This window comes from Marmota monax, unplaced genomic scaffold (genome assembly GCF_021218885.2).
Source record: "Marmota monax isolate L192 unplaced genomic scaffold, Marmota_monax_Labrador192_F-V1.1 WCK01_AAM20220418_F8-fsc00021, whole genome shotgun sequence".
Taxonomy (NCBI): domain Eukaryota; kingdom Metazoa; phylum Chordata; class Mammalia; order Rodentia; family Sciuridae; genus Marmota; species Marmota monax.
In genome coordinates this window covers 10,367,435-10,383,607 of record NW_026695228.1, presented here as the reverse complement: position 1 = coordinate 10,383,607, position 16,173 = coordinate 10,367,435, and the positions used below count along the sequence as shown (strand labels likewise).

Genomic DNA, 16,173 nt, shown 5'->3' with positions numbered 1-16,173 from the left:
GCAATTACAGTAGTGGAGTTGCTGGATCATATAGAAGTTCTGTTTCTAAATTTTTGAGGAAACTTGAAACTGTTTTCCATAGTAGGTACACTAATTTATACTCCTCAAAACAGTGTGTGTTTTCCTTTATCTGTATCCTTACTAGCACTTATTATTTTTTGTCTTTTTTATAATAGTCATCCCAACTGGGGTGAGATGTTTCAATGTGGCTTTGATTTATGTTTTCCTGATGATTAGTTATTTTGAACATTATTTCATATACTTGTTGGCTATTTGAATATGACTTTTTGAAAAATGTTTATTCAGGCTATTTGCTGGTTTTTTAGTTGGACTTTTTTTTTTTCTGTTTGAGTTTGCAAATTCTGGAAGTTAATCCTTTGTTAGAAGAATAGTTTTAAAATATTTTCTCCCATTCTGTAGGTTGTCTGTTTACTGTCTTTGTTCTATTGATTGTGTCCTTAGCTGTATAGATGATTTTTGCTTTGATTTAATCCCATTTGTCAATTTTTATCTTTACGTCCCATACTATTGTGGTGATGTCCAAAAACATCTTTGCCAAGACCAATGTCCTAAAGTGTTTCTTCTCTGTATTCACTTAATAGTTTCATAGTTTTGGGTCATACATTTAAATCTTTGATCATTTTGAGTTGATTTTTTTTGTATGATGAGAGATAGTAATCTAGTTTCTTTTGGAAGCATATGGATATCTAGTTTCTTCAGCACCATTTATTGATGAGACTTCCTTTCTCCATCGTATATTCTTGCTTATTTTGTTGAAAATGATTTGGTTCTAATTACATGGATATATTTCAGTGTTCTCTATTCTGTTCTGTTGCTTTCTTAAGTCTGTTTTTATGCCAGTATTATATTGTCTTAGTTACCATGGCTTTGTTATATGGTTTTTTTTTTCTTGGTGCAGGTACTAGGGATTGAACACAGGTGCACTTGACCACTGAGCCACATCTCTAACCCTATTTTGTATTTTATTTAGAGACAGGGCCTCACTGAATTGCTTAATGCCTTGCTTTTGCTAAAGCTAGCTTTGAACTCAGGATCCTCCTGCCTCATCCTCCTGACCTACTGGGATTATAGGTGTGTACTGCTGAGCAAGGCTATAATATGTTAGGTGTGGTAATGGTTACAACTTTGCTCTTTTTTCTCAGGATTGCTTTGGCTATTTGGGATTTTTAGTGATTCCACACAAACTTTAAGATTTTTTTTTCTATTTCCTCAATGAATGTCTTTGCTGTTTTTATAGGAATTGCATTGAATCTGTAGATCACTTTTTGTAATATGGACATTTTAACAATATTAATTCTTCTGATATATGTGAATATGAGATATCTTTTCATTTTTTAATGCCCTCTTGAATTTCCTTCATCAGTGTTTTGTAATTTTCATTGTAGATATCATTCATTTCCTTGGTTAAATTTATTCCTAGATTTTTTTTGTAGCTACTGTGAATGGTATTTCTTTCTTGATGTATTTCTAAGCAATTTCATTATTTTTGTATAAAAAAGCTACCTATTTTTACATGTTGATTTTTGTATCCCGCAACCATACTGAATCTATTTATTAGTTTATCAGTTTTTCTTTGTGGTGAAATATTTAGTTTTTTTCTCTATATAAAATCATGTCATCTGCCAACAGGGATAATTTGACTTCTAGTACTGTGTTAAATTGATGGTGAAAGTGAGCATCCTTGGCTTGTTATCTTAGAGGAAATTACTTCAGCTTTTCTCTATTCAGTATGGTATAGGCTATCTCTTATTGTGTTGAGATACATTCCTTCTACTCCTAATGTTTTAAGGTTTTTTTTTATCATGAAGGAATGTTGAATTTATTGTCTTTTTCTGTGTCTTTTGAGAGTATGGTTTTTAAATCTTCATCTTTTTTATATGGTGTTGTATTATGTTTATTGATTTGATGAGCTATATTATGTTTATTGATTTATGTATGTAGAACCATCACTATATCCCTGGGATAAATCCCACTTGGTATGTAATCTTTTTGATGTGCTGTTGAGTTTGATTTGCTAGTATTTTGAGAATTATTACATCTATGTTCATTGGGGCTATTTGTTTCTAGTTTTCTTTTTTGTTGTTGTTGTTGTTATTATGTTCTTTTCTGGTCTTGGTATTAAGGTAATGCTGAGCTCATAGAGTGGTTTTAGGAAGGTTTTCTCCCTTTTAATGCTTTGGAATGGTTTGAGAAGAATTGGTGTTACTTTTTTTCTTTATAAGTTTGGTAAAATTCAGCAGTGAAGCTTCTGGTTCTGGGCTTTTTTTATGTTATTTATGTATTTATTGGTACTGGTCACATCCCCACCCTTATTTTGTATTTTACTTGGAGACAGGGTCTCACTGAGTTGCTTAGTGCCTTTCTTTTGCTGAGGCTGGCTTTAAACTCGAAATCCTCCTGCCTCAGCCTCCTGAGCCACTGGGATTACAGGCAAGAACTGCAGAGTTAGGCTATGATATTTTTTGGGGGAGACTTTATTCCAACTTAATTTAGTTACTCCTTACTGGTCTGTTCATGTTTTCTATAACTTTATTGTTCAGATTTAGTGGGTTTTGTGTGTCCAGAAATTTATCCATTTATTTTAGGTTTTCTAATTCATTGGTATATAGTTATTTGTAATAGTTCCTAATGATACTTTGTATATATGTGGTTACCAGTTATAATGTCTCTCTTTTTTTTTAATCTGTGATTTTATTTATTTGAATTGTTTCTCTTTTATTCTTGGTTAGTCTAGTTAAAGTTTTGGCTTTTGTTTGTCTTTTCAAAAACCATCTCTTTATTTGGTTGATCTTTATCTTTTTAGTTTCTATTCTATTTTGCTTATTTCTACTCTTTGTTATTTCTTTCCATCTACTAATTTTGAATTAGGTTTTTCTTGCTTTTCTAGTTCCTTGGGTTTTATCATCAGTTTTTTTTAATCTTTATGTTTTTCTTTTTATTTTAAATGTGTTTGGAATTCCTATCAAATCACCTGTTTATACTGCTTTTATTATCTCCCATAGATTTTGGTATATGTGTTTTCATTTTCATTTAAGAACTTTTATAATTTTGCTTTGATTTTTTTCTTCTTTGACCCACTAGCTATTTAAGAGTATATTGTTTAATTTTCATGTATTTTTATAATTTCTTAAGTTTCTCTTGTGTGTGTGTGTGTGTGTGTGTGTGTGTGTTTGTGTATGTTACAAGGGATCAAACCTAGGACCTAGTGTATGCCTAGGCAAGTGCTCTACTTCTCAGCTTTAACCATAGCCTTCTTGTTTGATTTCTGGTTTTATTCCTATGTGGTCAGAGAATAAATCTTGTTTGATTTCTAGTTTTATTCCTTTATGTTCAGAGAAGATACATGCTATTATGTTATATTTTTGAATTTGTTGAGACTTGTTTTGTGCCTTAAAAAATGGCAAATGTTCCATGTGCTGGTAAGAAGAATGTATTTTGCAGCTGTTGAATGAAATGTTCTGCAAACTTCTATTTGGTCCATTAAATCTATAGCATAGTTGTAGAAATATGACAGGAGGAAATGGCAGAGGAGAGCTACTTAGTTCATGATAGCCACGAAGCAGAAGAGAGAGTGAGAACTCAAGGAGCCAAGGACAAGATATAGTCCTTAAGGAACATCCAGTAACCTACTTACTCCAGCCTTGCTCCACCTGCCTACAGTTACTGCCTGGCTATCAAATTATTAATCCATCAAGTGGATTACTCCAATGAAGAGATTACAACTCTCATAATCCAGTCTTTTCACCTCTGAACATTACTGCATTGCCTAAAACATGAGCTTTTCAGGGGGACATTCCTAGATCCAAACCATAGCAATATCTTTTGTTCTTTTATTCTGCTTTTCTCATTTATCTTGTGGTTTAGGGGGATTTTTATTGATAGGGTTTGATTTTCTTCTTGTTCTCTTTTGTGTATCTTAGTTTTGTGTACTACTGAGTTTTGTTCTACTATGTGTTTTCATTATGGTCATTATCATTGTTGTGCTTCTAATGTAGGGCATTTCTCTCCCCTTCCTCCCTCCTTTCCTTTCCTTTTCTCTTCCTTCCTCCTTCCCTCCCTCCCTCCCTTCCTTCCTTCCTTCTTTCCTTCCATTGAACCCAGGGCCTTGGACATGCTAGACCTTAAGTATTTTTCTTGTGGTGTCCATCTGATAGTGATGAATTCCCCCAGTGTTTGCTTGTCTTAGCAAGTCTTTATTTCTTCCTCATTTGTGATAGATAGCTTTGCTGGTTATGGTATTCTTGGTTGGCTAGTTTTTCTTTCAGGACTTATCATATACTGTCCTATTCTGTTGAGAAAATTGCTGTTAGATTAATGGGGATGCCCTCATAAGTGACTTGATACTTTTCTCTTGCTGTTTTCAGAATTCCTTTTTTGTTTTTAATTATATACGTGCCTCAAAGAGGACTTTTTTGTTTTTTTGGATTGGGGGAGTCCTTTGAGATTCTTGGACCTGTATACCTGTATCTTTTCAAGCAATTTTTTTTGTTGAATATATTTTGTGTGTCTTTTCCTTCTCTTATCTTTCTGGAACATTCATAATGTGGATGTTTGTTCACTCAGTGCTGTTTGACAGTCCAATTGTAGCCTATTTATTTATTTAAATTTTTAAATTTTAATTTGTTATATATATATAACAACAGAATGCATTACAATTCATATTACACATATAGAGCACAATTTTTCATATCTCTGGTTGTACACAAAGTAGAGTTACATCATTCATGTCTTCATACATGTACTTAGGGCAATGATGTCCATCTCATTCCACTATCTTTCCTACCCCTATGCCCCCTCCTTTCCCCTCCCTCCCCTTAGCCCTATCTAGAATTCATCTAATCCTCCTATGCCCTCCCCTCCCAACCACATTATGAATCCACATCCTTAAATCAGAGAAAACATTTGGCATTTGGTTTTTTTGGGATTGGCTAACTTAACTTAGCTTTATATTCTTCAACTCCATCCATTTACCTGCAAATGCCATGATTTTATTTTCTTTCAATGCTGAATAATATTCCATTGTGTATATATGTGTATACATATTCCATTGTGTGTCTGTGTGTGTGTATGTATATATATATCACATTTTCTTTATCCTTTCATCTGTAGCCTATTTATTATACATAGTGAAACCTTTCCAGCTCTCTGAAAGTTGAGAGAGTAAAGGTTAAGTAAAGAGAGCCCTTTCTGTCTCCATATAGATGTATACACAGGCTGCCTCTATGGCCTCTGCTAAATAAGGCCTCTCAACTTTTATAGGCTGCTTTTCCTCCTTTTTCCTTCTGTTTCTCCTAAACTCTTTTCCTCTTTCTATTTTTTTTTTTTAATATTCATGTTGCACTTTAATGATCAACATACTGGGTGGCTAACTGGTTTGGAAGACAGGACATGTAATTAATTGACTTAAAAGATTATTTAGTGTTCTTCACAACCAGATTACAGGCAGTATTTCTTTTTCCAAAATATACATCTTTGGGTGACAGATAAATAATTTATGGAAGAAAAAAGGAGAAATCTTTTCACATTCAGGCAAATGTAATACTGTCAATGTGTTTGAACTACAGATTTTATTTTAGAAGTATAAAGGATGGAGGCGCAGTATATTTGGCATTTTTAATTTAGGTTTGTTTTATTTAAGTTTAATGTTAATTCCATGCTGTGTTTCAGTAAGAACAATACAGATTCTGTATCTGTGGCTCCAGTCAGATATCCAGTAGTACAAATTAGCTTCAAGTTACACATACTGAACAAAAGAGGTTGAGTGAGCGAAGGAGGGTAGGGGAGGCAGGGGAAAAGGGAAGGAGAAGAAACAAAGAATTGAACACGCATGCAGGCTTCTCCATACCACCTTCAATGCTAACCTGCTTCAGAGGGAGAGTAAAAAGTAGGCAAGAATGAGCAGCCACGGATTGTTGAACTGTTACCAGCACCACGCTTTTCAGCAACATTTCAGCACAATTTGAAACACTTTTTACAGCAAAACCATAACAACAAACCTCCCCCCAAACAACCTTTTAACCACCTCAAGCTAACACCCAATTAAGTTTAAACATTGGTATAAAATTCAAACAATTAGAAAAAGGAAAAAAAAATGATACCACATATGCCTCTAAAGTGTGATCAATCTCTCTCTCAGATGCATCACCTAGAAGTCTAATGGCTTTCAAATATAATTTCCGTTTCTAATGGTGATCTTGCCACTTCTGGCACGGAGACAATACAGTAATGCTGAAAAAGCCTCTATGCAGTCCTGTTAGTGTCTTAAAGAACCTAAAAGCTGGGACCAGTAAATCCACAGAAATTCACTCTTGCCTTTAAGAACTTTTGATTAGGGAAACTGTATTATTAAAAAAAACAACTTTATTTTGAACTAATTTGAGACTTACAGAAAATTTGGCAAAAATTTTCTTATGCCCTCACACAGTTTCCTATAATGGCAATGTTATATAATCAAAGTTTAATTGTTAAAATCAAGAAAATAACATTTATATAATCTATATAGACCTCATATGAATTTCACTAGTTTTTTTCACTAAAGCACCTTTTCTGTCCCAGGATCCTACATTACACAGTTTCTTCCAATCTGTGACAGTTTTTTGGTCTTTCCTTGTCTTTCATGACTTCGATCCTTTTGAAGAATATTGGTCAGTTATTTTGTAGACTGTGAATCAGTTTGAGATTATTTTATATTTTCTCATGATCAGAATGCATTTTGGGTAAGAATATAGGAATTATCTTGTGTTTTCAGTATATCATATCAAGAGATTCATTCTGTCAATATGTCTTATATGGTTAACCTTGATTTTTTTGGTTAAGGTGTGATCTTTTGGTCTCTCCACTACAAAGTTACTAGCTTTCCAAATTCTAGTTAATGAATACCTTGGAAGAGATACTTCAAAACTATGCAAATAATCCTGTTTCTTCTTGAAAGTTTTGAGGCCAATTATAGTATCCATTGGTAGATTTTGTCAGTAGTGGTTATTACTTTAATCTCAATATTGATTTTTATCTTTTTTGTTTGGAATTCACTTGTAATTAAGAGCTGTTCCTTCTGCTCATATATTTATTTTATTTTTAAAATTTTATTCTTTTTAATTATACATGACAGTAAAATGTATTTTGACATGTTATATATACATGGAATATAATTTCCCATTATACTACTGTCATGTATAACTAAAAAGAACAAATAAAAAAATTTTAAAAAAACCTTCCTATTCCTGTGGTTGTACATGATGTGGAGTTATACCGATGTGTATTCATATATGAACATAGGAAAGTTATCTTATTACCATCCCCAGCCCTTTCCTCATTCCCCTTTGTTTAATCCAACGACCTTCTATTCTTCACCCACATATTATGTGTTAGCATCCACATATCAGAGAGAACATTCAGCTTTTTGTTTTTTGAGATTGGCTTATTTCACTTAGCATGATAGTCTCCAGCTCCATCCATTTACCAGCAAATGCCATAATTTCATTCTTCTTTATGATTGAGCAGCAATCCATTGTGTATACATACTACATTTTCTTTATCCATTCATCTGCTGAAGGGCACCTCGGTTGGTTCCATAGCTTAGCTCTTGTGAATTGAGCTGCTATAAACATTAATGTGACCGTGTCTCTATATAGTATGCTGATTTTATGTCCTTTGGGTATAAATCAAGGGGAAAACTGGGTCAAATGGTAGTTCCATTCCAAGTTTTCTGAGGAATCTCCATACTGCTTTCCAGAGTGATTGTACCATTTTGCTGTCCCACCAGCAATGTGTGAGTATGCCTTTTCCCCCACATCCTTGCCAACGTTTATTGTTACTTGTATTGATAATTGTCATTCTGACTGGAGTGGGATGAAATCTCAATGTGGTTTTAATTTGCATTTCTCTAATTGGTAGAGATGTTTAACATTTTTTCATGTATTTGTTGACCATTTGTATTTCTTCTTCTGTGAAGTATCTGTTAAGTTCCTTTTTATTGATTGGGTTATTTGGGTTTTTGGTGTTAAGTTTTTTGAGTTGTTTATATATCCTGGAGATTAATGCAGTTATCTGAGGTGCAGGTGGCAAACATTTTGTTGCATTCTGTAGGCTCTCTCTTCACTTTCTTGATTGCTTCCTTTGCTGTTAAGAGGCATTTTAGTTTGATTCCATCCCATTTATTGATTCCTGATTTTACTTCTGTGCTTTAGGAGTCTTGTTGAGGAATTCGGTTCCTAAGCCAAAATGATGGAGATTGGCTGCCCATATATTTATTTATTCAATTATGTCAGTATGAACTCATGGATATTTATTTTATTATATGGAATAAAATCCAATAGCATCAATTTTTTTTTTGCTTAAATGTCTCCAACTTTAGCTATGAGTCACTCCTTCAGATTAGCCCCTGTGTTTTTTCATCAAACCTCCATCTATTTTTGAGCACTTCCTCACAAGCATAAAATGCTTCAAGCTCATCTTGAGTTTTCCTTGTCCCAGCTCTGGAATCAACCACTCCACTTCTCTAGGGATCTCTGGTTACTATTTGGAGATGATATTGAAAACAAGATCTAGTAATAGGTGTGACATTTCTTTCTTTTTTTTTTTGTTAAATAACTATTTATTTATTTATGTTTAGTTGTAGATGGACACAATATCTTTATTTTTTTTTTATGTGGTGCCGAGGATCAAATCCAGTGCATCACACGTGTGAGACAAGCACATTACCACTGATCTATAGCCCCAGCCCAATAGGTTTGGCATTTCTAATTAGAGTGTCATTGTTTCTAGGACTTCTCAGTAGCTAGAGCTAAAATATACATGTGTATAAACTAACCTAGGATACTCACATCTATATTACTGAATCTATCTGCATATGTTTATATAAAAAACCTTGAGTTAAACAAATGGTCTAACCTTTTAAAATTTGTAACATAAAAAAAATTTGTAACATCTCTCATCTATTCTGTATTTATTTGTTTGTTTGATTCTGTGAATTTCAGGCTTGCTAATTTATACCTCAGTGAGAAACATTTTTATTGTATAGATTTATATTTTTTAGTCATTTTATGTTCATCTGTGCTTATTTTATTTTTTATCTTTAGCCTTTGAACAGTGAGTCAAGGTACTGTTCTTTCCCACCCACTTTACTGTGGTTTTGTTAGTCATTTGTAGATTGCTTAGGCTCTTTTTTTCAGTGTTTGTCCTATATTTTGTTTTTTCCCAGTCTTATTAGTTTGTTTGTTCATACTTGGGGTATGTAAAGAGCATGTGAAACATTGCTGTGGGATTCAGACTCTCTGGGAGTCTGACCTTTCCAAAAGATGTATTTAGAGAAATGTTACTTCCTCCTCATTCTGCTCTACTCCCTCCATCCTCATTTCCCCTTCTTTGTGCTCCTTACCTGTCCACCCCTGTAAATAAACTGTCTTTAATTTCAGGCTTCTTCTTCCTTTTGCAGCAGTGAACAGATACATATGTATTTTATTACATTTCCTTTTTTGGGTGAAGAGTCACATTGTACAGATACACTTGGGCACTTTGCTTTTCATTAACAGTATATCCTGGGGAATGTACTCCATATGAATTCATAGGAATACATGCATATGTAGTATAGTTTGATTATATATTAAAGTTTTCATGTAGGAGAGTTGCACCAATTTCATTACCACCAATAATGTATGAGAGTAACTCTCTCCCCACAGCCCTCCCAACAGAATTTGTTGTCACATTTAACTTTTTTTTTTCTGGTCTCATAGATGAGAATTGTTCTCTTGGTGTCATTTTAATTTGCATTTCTCTAATTATGTTGGATCATTTATACATTTGAGAACTTTTAAAATATTTTTCTTTGAAAAAGAATATGTAAAAAAGCATATTTATGTATTAATATTAATCTCTTCCCCATTTTTCTATGTTTTTTGTCCTTTGTCCTTGATTTTAAAGAATTCTTCCATTTATCATCCCTTTGTGGTATATGAGTATTTTTCTCCCAGTTTTTCAGTTATCTTCTGACTTTTTTGTCATACAATTACAATGAAATCAACTTTATCAATCTTTTGTTTTATTCTTCCCAGATTTGGAGTCAAAGTTAAAAAGTCTTTCTCCACAACAAAATTACAAAGGAATTTGCTGATATTTTCTTCTATATATTTTCTGCCTGTGTGGGTTCTTTTTATTTATTCCTGAACTGTTGGAATTTAAGGATGAGTTTTATCTTTTTCCAAATGACTTCCTATTTGTCTCACCTCCATTTATTAAAAAAAAAATGGTCTTTGACCTCAGTGATTTCACATGCCACTAATTCTAGACTTTCTCTTCTATTCTACTCATCTTTTTGTCTGTTGATGAATACATCAAGCTTCTTTGAATCACCTCTTTAAAAACCAGTTTAAAAATTTAAAGTACACTCATATACACATTAGGATGGCTAAAAGAGACAATAACACGTGTTGTGACAATGATATAGAAAAATAAGAAAGTTCATTTGCTGGTGGTTAGAAAAATGGCTCCTCTGCTTTGAAAACAGTGTGGCAGTTGCTGAAAAAGCTCAAGTTACCATAAGACCCAAAAATATGCTCCTAAGCACATACCTAAGACAAATGTAAAAGTGAACAACTTCTAAAATGATTATTTATAGCAGTATTATTCAAAATAGCCCCAAAGTGGAAAATACCTAAATCTTCATCAACTGATGAATAGATAAACAAAATGCAGTATATCCATACAGTAGAATATTATTCAGTCATAAAAGGAAGTACTAACACAGGATGAAATATGGATGAATCTTTTATTTCACTTAGCATCTAATGCTAAGTGACAGAAACCAGACATAGAAGGCCACATTTACATGAAATGTCCAGAATAAGAAAATCCCTAGAGGTAGAAACTAGATTAGTGGTTTCCAGGGGTTGGTATATAGGGTTGGTGGGAGATAAGGAGTGACTGCTAGTAAGTATGAGGTTTCTTTTTGGAATGATGAAAATGTTCTAGAATTTGATAGTAGTAATGGTTGAATAACTTCATAAATATTCTGAAGCCTGTTGAATTATATACTTTAAAAGGGTGAATCTTATAGCATATAACCTATATCTCAATTAAAATATTTAGAGGAAAAAATAGAAAGTTCAAGCACTTGGTAAAAACAAACAAACAAAACCCCAAACACTTAAAAAGGATATGTGATAAAAAGTTAATCCTTTCCACAATGTCAGTTACCAAACTTTTTTTTTAAGTCTTGTCAGTGTGTTTATAAAATAATTTTTCCTTTTTCAAATATAAATGTGGACATATGATACATTCTATTCAGTAATACTTTTCATTGAACAATATATCTTGACTATCTTCCTAATAGTAACTTGATAGCTATGTCATGTTTATAACCCCTTATAATATTTACTGTTACAACCATATGCTATTAATTAAGATTTAAATGTGTTTTAGTTTATTTTGCTGTTGCAAACAATGCTCAGAGATCATTCTTTTTATATTTTTATGAGTTGATAGGAATGTATCTATAAAATGATTTCCTAGTTGAAAATTTTGTTTGAAATTATTTATTTATTTAGATAAATTTTAAATAGATTACCTTAGAAAATCAAAAATACGAATGGTATATGCTGAGAGTCTCTATTCTAACACTGTTCTTCCATCTCCTGAATACTACTAGTATCTTATGTTTTCTTCTGCAAATATTTTTGATGTACATAAGTTTGTGTATGTTTAAAACATTAGAATGTTGGTATATTTGGATTTTGAAAGCTATTACTAACTTGAACCCAAGAAATGTTGCCCTAACAGTGAATGGGATTATTTTCATATTGGGTATTTTTTGATAATGTAGAGTCAAAAACTCTTCACATTCTTTAATCTCAGATAAATTTCAAATCTACTATTTGAAATAGTCATGACATCAGTAGGACCTTAAAAATCTTTAGTTCTGTTGGTATTTTGGTAGCTGCTGGTTGTTATGATGGCCCTGCTGGCACTTCAGCAGAGTGATTTGAGAATCCCAGGAAAGCAGAGTCTCAAGGAATCAGCAGAGTTGGGCAGCAGCAGACCCCAAACCTAGAAACGGTCATCTTCTAGAATTGAAGTAAGAGCTTGTTCCATTTGGGTAAGAGCTTGTTCCGTATGGCTTGGTTAGAACAAGATACTCAAATTAGTTTAGGCAAGAAAGGGAATTTATTGACTCTTATGAACGAAAAGTCCAGAGTTTGGTTCAGATGCTTGCTGCAATGGTGTCTTCAAGAACCTGTCTTACCTCTGCTTTCTTCTGTGCTAAGTTCACTGTTAGTCAAGTTCCTTTTCAGTTGAAGCACCAGAACCTTCAGACTTACTTTCTGCCAATTTGTCAAACTCAGCCAAAGAGAGGAAAATCCTTCCAATAGTTCAGTAAAAATATTACAAGTATGTCTAATTGACCTGACTTTGTCACATGCCCTACATGAACCAATCACTTGGCTGGAAGGATGGACTGATCTAATTGGCTAAGTCCTGGTTAGGTGATATCACCTGAAGGGCATGATGAGATAGAACCAGTAGGATGGAATTATTTGATTAGGTAGGTGGTGGTGAGGCCTTCATCCCTTGAGCTGGTGGGTGGGATAGAACCAGCAGGGAGGAATGATCTGATTAGCCAGATCCTGGTGAGGTATTAGCTCTTGGGCCAGGGAGTTGGATTGGAGGTGGAATGTGACAGGTCTTTGTGTCTATCTGATATTTAGTCTCATCAAATCAGGTAGGCTGAGAATGAGCAAGAGGCACTTTTCCAAAGGAAAACTGTCCCCCCCACACCCACTCAGGAAAAAAGGGAATGAATACTAGACAGGCAAAAAATTTTGTCACTGGGCTGGGGTTGTGGCTTAGTGGTAGAGCGCTTGCCTAGTACTTATGAGATTCTGGGTGTGATTCTCAGCATCACATAAAAATAAATAAATAAATAAAGGTATTGTGTCTAATCACAACTAAAAAAAAATTTAAAAAGAAAATTTTGTCAGTGGCCTTCAGATTTTACTTCTTTATCCCCTAAAATAATTTTGAAAACCTGTGTGCCTATTTATGTATTTTTAAGTTGATATCTGGAATTTTTAGCATGGAAATCTAAATAATTGTAAGAAAGAATTATTTTCAGAATTTTATATATGTTGCTATTTTAAAATAGAACATCTTACTCCTTGTATATAATAAAATATAAATGCCACAGAAATTTTATATCCTCTAATATCTATTTAAAATATTATAGACAAGCTCTTTAATAGCAAAAAATATCAACTGTGCATTCCTCTTTTTGGATCTTTCCCATTTACTTTTCTTTTTAAAAAAAATATTTATTTTTTAGTTTTAGGTGGACACAATATCTTTATTTCTTTTTAATGTGGTGCCAAGAATCGAACCCAGTGCCTCACGCATGCTAGGTGAGCGTGCTACCACTTGAGCCACATCCCTATCCCTTTCCCATTTACTCTTCTAAAAGAAATTTACCCTAATATATTTTACGCTGGAGTACCTTATTGATCATCCAGTATTATTCTTCTGGAACAAAAATACTCATGTAACTTGAAATGTTAAAACATTTCTGTGATTGTCAGGTTCTAAGGGCTAAATATGTTTTCTGAATCGAATTTTGACTAAAATTATTACCACAAAGCTAATCAAAGCATAAATATAGTAAACATTTTTATAATTGTTAAACATAAAAATAAAGTTTTAGAGGTAGATAGGGGTGGATTGCAGTGCCTTTTAAAAGGGCTTTTTCGGCATCAGTTTTAATTGTCCCTTCATTTGGGGCAGTATAATATAGTAATTATACTAGTTTTCTATACTGTGTAACAACATAACCAAAACCAGAGTGGCTTAGAACAATACCCATTTATTAGCTCACAGTTCTATAGGTCAGTAGTCTGGTGTGATGTGACTATTTCGGCTCATTTTCTGGCAAGGATGAAATCAAGCTATTAGCCTCAGCTATGTTCTCATCTGGAGTTCTAGGCTCTCTTTCAAGCTTATTGGTTGAACTGACAGAGACAGTTCTTCCTATGTTTCCTTGATGGCTGACAATAGAAACTACTCTTAGCTTCTACAGGCCACATACATTTAAATGTTTTATGGTTCCCTGCATCTTCATAACCAGCTGGGGATTTCTTATGCATCAGATCCCTCTCATACTTTGAATCTTTGACCTCTTCTCTTTCTGAGCTCTAGAACTTTGACCTTTAGGACTTTTGTGATTAGGTCAAGCTGATCTGGATAATCTCCCCATCTTCAGGTCAATTGATTTGGGATCTTAATTATATTTTCAGAGTCTCATTACAGTAGCACCTAGATTAATATTTGATTGCATAACTGGGATAAAGTATTTTTTACATTATGGGTCAGGAATCTTGGTGCCTTATAATTTTGCCTACTGCAGTAAGATCCTTGAAGGGAAGGAAGTATGAATTTGTTTTTGTAAAGTGAAAGATAGGCAGTTGTGACTAGGGAGATGAGAAAGGAGAACACTATAAGCAGGATGATATTTGGAATAAAGATGCCTTGGCAGGCAATAAGTTTTATTAAAGATTAGGTACGGAAGTTGGAGGTCAGGCTTTGATTTGTTTAACTCTGTGCCAACATAAGTCTTTGTGTACCTCCAGAGATATACCTGTTCCATTCTGAAAACTGTTGCAATTGTGATCACAGAGACACCTTGATGCTTGGCAAATAGAGTAGAGCAGCAAATGAAGCCTACAGCTAGAGGTTTGGGGCTGGGAGGGTGGAAACAATGACAACAAAAAACCCCGATGCCAAAGCAATTGCTACTTCTTTCTTCTTCTATCCCCAGATAGGCTTCTTCTTGTTCTTGTTCTTGTTCTTCTCTTTTTTCTGGAACAATATTCTGTTTCCTCTCTAGGGAATAAAGAACTGAAGTCACAGCTTGCTCTTATCCTTACAGCTGTAACTGTTGCCTAGTAACCAGATTCCCCCTCTCCTTGCTTGTTGCCAAGGAGAGGGGAGAAAGGTAGAGAGGAGCGCACTTCTGAACCTCTTAAAAGCTATTGTCCTTTCCACTCCACACAGGACTCCTTGCTTTGGGGAGTTGGGTGGACTGCTCTAATCTGACAGTTTAGGTTCCTTGAACAGAGGGAGCCTGATTCTTTTGTCCTGGGCAACTGGGAGGAAGAGCACTCATGGGGACGTCTCCTTATGGAAGGAACCATGACAGTCCCCCCTTCTCATTTTGGCCTGCCCTAGGACAAACAGAGGATGTGCAGATGCTCCTGCGCTTTGGGGCAGACCCCACTCTGCTGGATCGACAATCTCGGTCTGCTGTCGATGTCCTGAAGAGGAATAAGAACTTCAAAGCCATTGAGAAAATCAACAGTCACTTGGAAAAGCTGGCTACATGTTCTAAGGACCTATCAGGTACAGCTCCTGTAAATTAACTTTTTTTGGGGATAAAACTGGTTCTGTGATATCAGATACAAATCAGTTTATCTCTTCTTGGGACACATAGATCTAAGTGAGACCCCTCTTTTCCAACATTCAGAAAACTGGTATGCTTTTTTTGGAAAGATAGAATGAGACAACTCTTATTTAGAGGGTATCTATGACATTCTGGGAACTTTTCCAGACCCACCTTTGAACAGTATTGGTGATTTTTTTCCCCCCACATATTCACACGGTAACAAATGAAAAAAAAATCATACGGAGTAGGAGATGACAAAAATCAAGTCTACTCCTCAGAAAAAAAATTACTGCCAATAATTTAAAATGTATATCTATTTCTGAATTTATTGACTTGGGTTAGTCTCTATTGACAGACTCTCCTGAATAAGAGGAAGCATTTAACTATATCGGTCCTACTTGTTGAATTTGATCTGATAAGGTTACTTGTATCATTTATATTCCATTTCTTAACTGTGAATTTTCCATGTTTCATCTATAGATTGATTCTAAAAAATGAGAACAGTGGGTGCATGGTGGTATTATATAAATGTTACCCTTTCTATAACTAGTGGCATGGCTGGACTCACAGAAATAAATCACTAAATGTCCTGAAAACTTTGTGTTCTTTGCATGTGATACTCTTAAAACATCCCAGTTTAATGAAATATGTATGTATTTTTATGTTTCTTGTAGTTTCTTGCACTTATGTATTATCTGTTACCTGAATAAGTTTCTTTCTTGATCTGCTAGAGT

At 34.1% G+C, this 16,173-nt stretch overlaps 1 protein-coding gene across 5 annotated transcripts in view; it reads left to right on the top strand.

Annotated features, from left to right (window-relative positions):
• The window catches only part of Trank1 (tetratricopeptide repeat and ankyrin repeat containing 1), an 85,727-nt gene that overhangs the window by 20,240 nt on the left and 49,314 nt on the right, over positions 1 to 16,173 (top strand). For all 5 annotated transcript variants that reach the window (XM_046436974.2, XM_046436975.2, XM_046436972.2 and 2 more), the window contains one exon: positions 15,226 to 15,396. In XM_046436974.2, the coding sequence (XP_046292930.1) occupies positions 15,226 to 15,396 (171 nt within the window). The remainder of the gene's footprint in view (positions 1 to 15,225; positions 15,397 to 16,173) is intronic.